Here is an 8,583-nt window from a genome sequence, read left to right as displayed (position 1 = left end):
AAGAAATTACTTAATTTATAGGTTACCTGAGGAAGTTGTTTTGTACTCATTTTTACTTAAGGAAAAACATACCTTCTAAGATGAAGGGAAATTTCTTGCTCATTGTTTGCCTGAAATCTAATGAAAAAAGTCAAAATTAGGCATGATTAGAAACTTATTATATTAACACATGGAACCATAATTTAATGCTACCTTTAGAGTCTATAAGATAGGAATCAGACATTTGTGTTAAAGTCTTCCTGGTAATGTTTTCTTTTATACCTTTACTTACAATTTAAAAGTATAGAGACTTTGTGAATATCCACCAGCATCCTGGAACAGTGTTCCAGTGAAGTGCTTTAAGACAGACAACAAGTTTCAAAGATGGCCACCACCCCAAGACTACCATTCCCTGCTTCAGAGAAAGAAAACATTTCCTGATTTTTATAGTTGAGGGTTCTAACATAAAATTTCCCCCACAAAATGTCAAAGCACTTTCAGTGATGGCCAGTGGCATGGGAAAGGCTCTTAGTGCCCCCAGTACTGGTTCAAGGAAGAACTCTGCTAGCCTGAGAATCTGGTTACTTGACAATTCAGCTATGTTACTTCTTGCTTTCTCAGTCCACCAAACAATGTGGCATAGTGGACAGGCTGAATTTTCTCTGTGTTCCCAAACTGAGCCAGACCAGGGACACTTGTTTATTCCTACCCCGCACCTAGTAAAATCCATGGAGGTGTGAAACATTTTCCCTAGTCTACAATTTTTTTTCTTCAGGGAGAAGTAAGAGTCATTTATAACACTTAGCTTCTCCCTCATGTGCCCATAAAATGCTTAAATACATTGAATCTGAAGACGCAGTTTCTCTAAAAAGGCCATTTAACCTAAAAGGCATTAGCAGACTATATAGCCCTCTAGAAAACACTAATTTCTGAAGTATGATTACCTTGGCTTGTGTTCATCTTTTTAAACAAAAAATAGGCTCCAAAAATGCCCACAAGTTCAGCTACTAATACTCCTTTAAAGATCTTCTTTGCCAGTGGTTCCATAGTGCGGGCCATCCTAAATTTAACAATAATAAATAAGTGAAACCTGAATAAGCATATTCAAACTTAATACCACATCTATAAGAATAACTCCAACTGATTCCCATAGTTTGAATTATTACACAGGAATAAAATCCCAAAGTTACCGTATACTTCGTTGTATTAGACATGGCTCACATTCCTAGTTTTCAACCTCCATGCCTGAGGGCCACAGTGAACCAGACATGATTGAAGAAAGCGCAGAGAGGAGACAAAATTGAAGAAGGCATTGTAAAAAGAACTAGCGGTTTATGGAACTAAGGTTTTTAAATTGCCTAAGAATATAGAATAGTGGGAGATAGAGTAAATACTCTTTTTAGCTGAACTAAGAATTAAGTAAGATACGATCTAATGGGCTTGATATGTGAAAGTTCTTTGTGAAATGCCCTATTCTGTAAGTGGTTGTACATGTTTTATAGCTGGAGGTTTTCATTTATTTATACAACATATATTCAACTATGTGCCATAGTCTAGGCATTTTATACAAAGTTGAGTAACTAGTTCCTGTTCCTGAGGAGCTGTTCTAACAGTTTTTTCAAACTAATCACATCACCCAAGAGACTTGTTAAAAATGCACATTCCTAGGCCTCAATGGGCAATCCCGCAAACCCTAGATTCTGATTCAGCGAGTCTAGGGTTGGCGCCCAGTAATCTGCCCTTCTACAGGCAACCCAAAGTGACTTTTATAGAGGCCCCTGGACCACATGAGGAGGAACACTGACCACCATCACCCAGAAAAAGTCAAAAGCAGACTTCAAATCTTGATTCTATTACTATAATGAAAATAAAAGCCAACTGGAAGAAAAGGCTTGAGTCTTTATTCTTTCTCTAAAGTCAAAGCTAACAAGGAAAGTGCTATATAACAAGAAAATAGTATGTATGACTCTTACTGAATATATGAAATATAATAAACCCACGTTTTTACTCTGCCTCTCCCTAACCCCAAAATCAAGAACGACAGGAGAACCAGTGGTTTTTAAACTCAGGTTTTCAATATTGTCCTATGTATGCTCTTCGTCGCACTGTGAGACGGCACGTCCTCTAATACTCGGCAGTCCTTCTCTCCGCTCACTCCATTAGCTTTATTTATTTATTTTTTTGGGTGTTTAAAATATGTTTATTACAGCTCTTGAAAATTGGGCAGCCAGCAAAAAGTACTAATACATTTTAGCGTTTGCATTTTTTTACCTAAAAGCTGTGATAATGGCTTATGTGGATACTTGCTTTTTGAGACAGGTTGAGGTTCAATCCTACGAATGGGAAAAGTAAACATCATTTCCCTCGAACATTAGAGCTATTTTTGGAGGAGGTTGATTTAATCAAATTCTTTCCCCATTTTTAAAATAATTTTTACTGAGTTACAGTCAGTTTACAATGTTGTGTCAATTTCCAGTTTAGAGCACAATTTTTCAGTTATACATGAACATACATACATTCATTGTCTCATTCTTTTTCACTGTGAGCTACCACAAGATCTTGTATGTATTTCCCTATGCTATACAGTATAGTCTTGTTTATCTATTCTACATATGCCTGTCAGTATCTACAAATTTCGCTTTTGACTCCTTTTTGCAATGTCTGAGGGTGGAGATAATTCAATACCCTACTTTGGTAGGATTACCTGACTAATATCCTTACCAGGTGTCCCTTCCCTGCCAAATTCCCTTCTCTCATTTTGATAATGTGATCACCCTGGGGACTAAGAGATTAAAACTATCATTCTTTCCTAAGAGAAATGAAGCAGAGAAAGTTAAAAAAGAACTTACACATAACCGAGAGGCGGTGAGAGGGTTGGAAGGGAGACTTGTTTTGCTTTGTCTACTGCTATGCTGTACATTACTGACAGGAAATAAGCCACGATCAGTACAGGGAGCTCTCTTGCGGTTGTTTTATTATGTTCAAGGGGTGAGAAAAACAAAACGAAGCCTGCCTACAGCCAGATCTACGGTGCAAGGAATCCAAACAGAATTTTGTTTTGTTGGGAGAGAGTGAGGATAGGGGTTCAAAAAATAAAGACCGAGTAACACTGTATAATAAAGCATTTACCTTTCTTAAAGACATACATACACATTTTACAGTCCAAGTCCCTCAGCTTCAGGAGAGATGTTTATGACCGATAAAACCCACTTGATAAAGACCACCAAAGGCATACTCATCCACGATAAAGTTAGATTACTAACAGGCAGAGGAGGAACAAGATTATACAAGATTTTGGAGAAGGATGGAACTCAAAGTTTAAAATAAAGCAATCTTCTGATGGGCTGGAGGAAAAGCAGGGCTCTGCCATGGAGTCAACATCACACTGAGCTGAGAAGCTGATTCAGGGTGCACAAGCTTAAGACAAACGTGCAATGTTGCATCCAAAATCCTCTCATCTGTGCACCAATGCTGAAATTCGACACGGTTCAGCATCTACAGGCAAAACGATTTCTAACAGCAAGGTCTTTCCTCACACTCTAGATATGGGACAACAAGGTTTCCCAGCTACGACCCTGGGTTCAATTAACAACAGCAGTCTTTCCAGGTTCTCACAATCAAGAAGAGCTAAGCAAAAGCTAGGCCTCCGAGATGGGCCTCGGGCTGGCGACCCGCGATCCTCATCCCCTCGCGGCCCCCGCACCCCGGCTGTCCCGGTTCCAGCCATCTCCCCAGCTTCCCCGGGTCCCCCGCGCATCCTGGCTTCCCGACCCGCCGGGCTCCAAGGACGCTCGGCCCGCGCGGCCACGCAACCAGCATGGCCGAGGTCGCCGAGCGACCCGGAAACACTCGGGCCTGTCCCGCACCCCTCTGGCGAGACACATATAGCAACACCGAGTGTTCTCCGTATGGCCCCAGAACTCTGCCCAGGCTTCCCCCCAAAAGCACGCCCCACTCCCCGCTCTAGGCAGCCCAAGTCGGCGTCCCAGCGAGAGTCCCGCGCAGGTGTCTTACCTGAGGCGCGTACACGCGGAGCTGCGCATGCGCCAGGGCTGGCACAGCCTCACCCCTTCCGGCGTTGGCCCCGCCCACACACCGTAATTACCGCTTACTGTGCTCTTCCTAAAAGTCGATCCTGACTGCAGGCTACTTATATTATTCCATTGAATCCTCAAAACAGCTCTGTGTCATAATAGGTGCTATGTGTATTTTATTTTACAGAGAAGGTGAGAGGTAGCCTCCTTCACCCCCTCCCCACAATGACACAGCTAGTAAGGGCCGGAACTTGGGCACTGAAAGCCTGTGCTCAATCATTTTCCTACAACCTACAACCCAAAGTGTGAATCAGCAATACCGGCATCACCTGGGAGCTGGTTAGCTGTGCGGACCTACTGACTCAGAATCTGCATGTTAGCCAGATTCCTATACAATTCGTTTGTAAATCAAAATTTGAGAGTCACTGCCTGCCTGGCCCACTAGATTGGAGGAGGATGAGGGGGAACCGAAAATGGGGAATGGGAGGAGGAGGAGAAAAGGAATAAAAAAGTCTATTAAGGTTCCATGTTGTTGGGCTACACCCTACAGGCCTCCAAACCTTGTATTTGCCCAGGCTTGAGAGCAAAGAGCGAGCCTGGAGACAGCGACAGAGACACACCCATGGCTTATTGGGTGCGGGATGTTACACATCTGAAGCAAGGTCCTGGAGCGACACCCCACCACATATGGCAGACAGCAGGCAGGACAGGGCAGCAATCTTCACGTTGTGGGGAGCAGGTAAAGGAGGCTACCACTTATAGGTGGAATTGACGTTAGGTTGGCTCATCAGGCTACTCAGCAACTGGGGCAGGGGGCAAGCAAGTAGGCAGATACTAATTAAGCCCCATAATTATGAGGATTGGATAGTCATGTGAGTGAATCAGGGTCTGGTCAGGAGGGGGAAATGTGCAGAGAACAAGAGAACAGTGATCTTGAATGGCCTGACTATACCCATGTGCATGACAAAGCCTGAAACACACAAAACAGTTAGACACAGATCTACCTTCACTGACATTATAGTGTAGCAGGAGGGGTGGAATATATCCACAAATAACTAATAAAGAGCACACATGATTAGGGCCTTGCTTCTGATTTGAGGGATCCATGAAGGTGTTAGACAAGCAGTAACAGTTGGAGCTTTGCTCCTGACATGTAAAGAACATGCCCCTGAGGAGCTCTCTGTACCTGCCCCAATTTTCCTGGCCAATCCTGCAAGGAGATAGGGTAGGGGATCCTTGAAGAAAGACAACTAGGCATGTCTTTCTTGACATAAGAGAAGTCATTTTTGACCTAAGCCATTTTGTAATCTAAACCTGGCCACAATGCTTATCCTTGAACTGGTCTCAGTAATTAATGATCTTAAGGGAACAAAAGAATTCAGGAACAAGAGAAGGAACAATATCAGACAAGAGAAGGAACAACAGCAAAACAGTAAATCAGGCTGCAAAGACTCCCAGTTCTGTTTCAATGGTAAAGATTAGCCTGAAGTACATTCTTGGCGTGTTTTGCAGAATTCAAGACCCACTCAACCACCAGATTCAACAGGAACCTAAGGAAGATGATTCTGACCCTTTCTGACCCTCATGACTTCAATTAACTAAAGCTTGGATTCTGTCAACCTTTGCCCCAATTCTATGCTGAATTCTCTTCTGCTCAAGCCCCTTTATAAATATGCATACACCATCCAAACCTCTTTATGAATATACATATATCCTTAGCTTAAAACTTCCCCAATTTTGCTGTTCAGGGAGACACTGCTTTGGAGATCCCCAGGGTTATTCTTACTTGCTACATGTAATAAATCCTTCCTTCTCCCCAACTTTGGCTTGGTTCTGTCTTTTGGCCTGACATTCATCAAGAGGCAACCCAGTTTTTGGTAACACCCCAAGTCCAGCCCACATGGTTCATTTGCACAACTAAACTATCATAAGTGTAAGAAATAAATATGAGAAATATGGATGCATAAACTATACTCATTTAAAGCATGTCATTATTAGTCAAAATCACTCAGGTCTAGACAGATCCAGAGCCCCAAACCATCTCTCTTACACTACATCAACTTTACTGGTATGTTCTTAACGTCTGGGTTTATACAATCTTTTAGTCTCTTCTATCTGCTCTATAGAAACTACCTCTGGCTTGAACCTCCATTCTATTAATATTATGTGTCTAATTTTCTCTCAAGCGTTTCTCATAAGATCTCTTTTTGCACTCTTGCTTTTTATTTTGTCTGTTATTATTTTTGCTGTCATAACCTATTTTTCTCAAAACTTTTCAGACCTCTACCCCAGGTATTACCTACTCTGTCAAGGTTTCCCTTTCCCCTCTAACCAGGACATACACAACCTTCAGCCATTCATTCCCATTTAAAGATTCATCCACAATAAATATGTCTCATTTTAAAAGCAACCCCAATGACTTCCAACAATTTGTTTAAATATAAATACAGATATTTAGATATCTGTATATATATCACTCTAGGCACTGCTCTATGCCTTGAGCTGCCAGGCCCTATTATGTTGTTTTGAAATACCGGAGCATCAGTGTTAAAGGTACCAGGATGACAAAACAAGATAGAAAGGTAATCAGAATGATTCAGATTGAAAAAAGAAAAGAAAAAAGCTTGCTAACAAAGACTGAAATTATTGCACAGAAACTCAATCACTTCCACTGGGGGATGTATATAACTAATTAATGAAGGTTGTTAATTGGGGTGGAAGTTTCCCAGTATCACACAAAACTTGACATCCTCACATTCATATCTTACACATCTTGGACTCCACTATAGACTTCACAAACATGTTTTGAGGTAAGGATCATTTAGCCACAAGATTGAGGACAGGAAAAGCATAGATTCTGGTGGAGACTCATCAAGTTGATTTGAGCAATGAGTGGGGGTAGAAGACAGAGGACACTGGGGCAAGTGGGAGAGACTCTGGTGGTAGGTTTCCAAAGGAACACTGATTTTCACAAGTGTCAAGTGGAGGCGCTCACTGATAGCAGGTGTACAGGCTGTGCTTCTATATAATTGGGGTAAGGGAGGTACCTGACCCCCAGCCTCAACCCCCAGAGGCAAATGCTCAAGCTCTGCAGTTCAGAAGTCCCATCCATCTTCCTCCAAGCCTGCAGCACCCCTCCCAAAGGGTCCTTTGAGGGCTGTACATTCCCCTTGTGGTCCTGATTTGTTAACTCTAGCAGAGTGATGCAAGTGGCCAGGAGGAAGTTCTCCTTGCTGCATCATGCCCAAGGCACAGAAGCTGGCTAAAGTCACAGTCGGCTGTGGTGGAAAGGCAGCAGGGGTCTCCACATTAACAAGCACCTAGGAAGTTTGCGGTCCATTCTCCCACAGTCACATTAGAGGAAGCCAATCCGGTGGGATTCTCAAGGTAAAATCTATTACCTGACATGAGGCAGCAGAGATTAGTCTAGATGACCCATTGCTGCCGGTTGCCAAAGGGCACCTACTAGACAAGATGGGCTCAGTATCTTGGTGATGGCCCAGGCTTCCCTTCTGATGGCCACAGGACACAGCAGTGGAGACCTGCGACCTCTGGGGGGCACTGTACCTGAAGAAGGGGCGGTGGGGGCAGGACCCCTGCTCTGCTGACTGCTGGGATCTGGAGTGGAGTGGTTCTCCATCACCCTCAGTCTAGGAGACCAAAATGTTACCAGATAAACCATACTGGATCCCAAATATTTCCAGCATCCATGAACTCATGGACTCCATCCCTGTCTTCCTGGTTCAGCTTCTGATGAGGGGAGCCAGTTTCTAGCAAACTCCCCAAATACAAAGGTTACACCCCTCTCCCTACACATTGGATTGCAAGATAAATTTCAATCCTGAACTACACTGAGAAGTAGCACTTCTCTTGCTAGAGGAGAGGGAAAAAACACAACTTAATCCCACAGGGGTACCCCACAACACAGAAGGGAAGATGGCACAGGAAGGGAGAGTTTACACACCACTAAAAACCAGCCTTGGCCAGTCAGCACCCAGGAGACTTCTGCCACCTAAGACCTGCTTTCCTAGTCAGACTTCATTTCAGTCACCTTAGACTTTTTTTATTACCTATTTTCTCCCTCTCTTGCTTTTTGGTATAAGTTCATAGCCTAGAAAATAAATTAAAGGTAAAGAAAGTAAGAGGGAACAATCTCTTTAACCTCAAGGAAAGGAGCTTTAAATAAGCCTCCCAGGCTGCTGCCACCAGAGGCAAGAGCGAAGCCAGGGCAGCACCATCTGAGGGGTCCACCAGCACTTACCCCAGGCCTGGGTAGATCCAGGAGCCCAAGGGAAAGCTGGGATTTCACAGAATGTGAGCCCCATCTGCACCCAAAGGCTCACCAGTGCAAACGCATCATCCAATCTGGGTTATTTTGCAATCATTCATGCTACCGTTGCCCCCCATCCTGCATGCGAGACAATTAAGAGAATTCAGAATTGTATGGTTGACGGGTTGCCCTGTATCTAGGGAGACTAACAAGAATCAGAGTTCACATTACCAATTCCAAACAGTCCCCAAACCCTCCTATCATTACAGGCATTAGTGTCAGAACAGGATCCAGCCACAT

General features: G+C 43.3%; 1 protein-coding gene across 7 annotated transcripts in view; it reads right to left on the bottom strand.

Annotated features, from left to right (window-relative positions):
* Window positions 1-8,583, bottom strand: part of CEBPZOS (CEBPZ opposite strand) — a 52,340-nt gene that overhangs the window by 13,326 nt on the left and 30,431 nt on the right. For 4 of the 7 annotated variants that reach the window (XM_032497360.1, XM_032497356.1, XM_032497355.1 and 1 more), the window contains 2 exons: window positions 924-1,039; window positions 73-117 (listed from right to left, as the gene is read on the bottom strand). In XM_032497360.1, the coding sequence (XP_032353251.1) occupies window positions 73-117; window positions 924-1,038 (160 nt within the window). In that variant the 5' untranslated portion in view covers window position 1,039. Of the gene's footprint in view, window positions 1-72; window positions 118-923; window positions 1,040-1,169; window positions 2,375-2,828; window positions 3,661-3,993; window positions 4,068-8,583 lie in introns of those variants that run through there. The other 3 variants (XM_032497359.1, XM_014556170.2, XM_032497361.1) reach the window with 3 other exon arrangements.

This window comes from Camelus ferus, chromosome 15 (assembly GCF_009834535.1).
Source record: "Camelus ferus isolate YT-003-E chromosome 15, BCGSAC_Cfer_1.0, whole genome shotgun sequence".
Classification (NCBI taxonomy): domain Eukaryota; kingdom Metazoa; phylum Chordata; class Mammalia; order Artiodactyla; family Camelidae; genus Camelus; species Camelus ferus.
The sequence above is the reverse complement of the archived record's forward strand: the minus strand, read 5'-3'. Positions and strand labels throughout refer to the sequence as shown.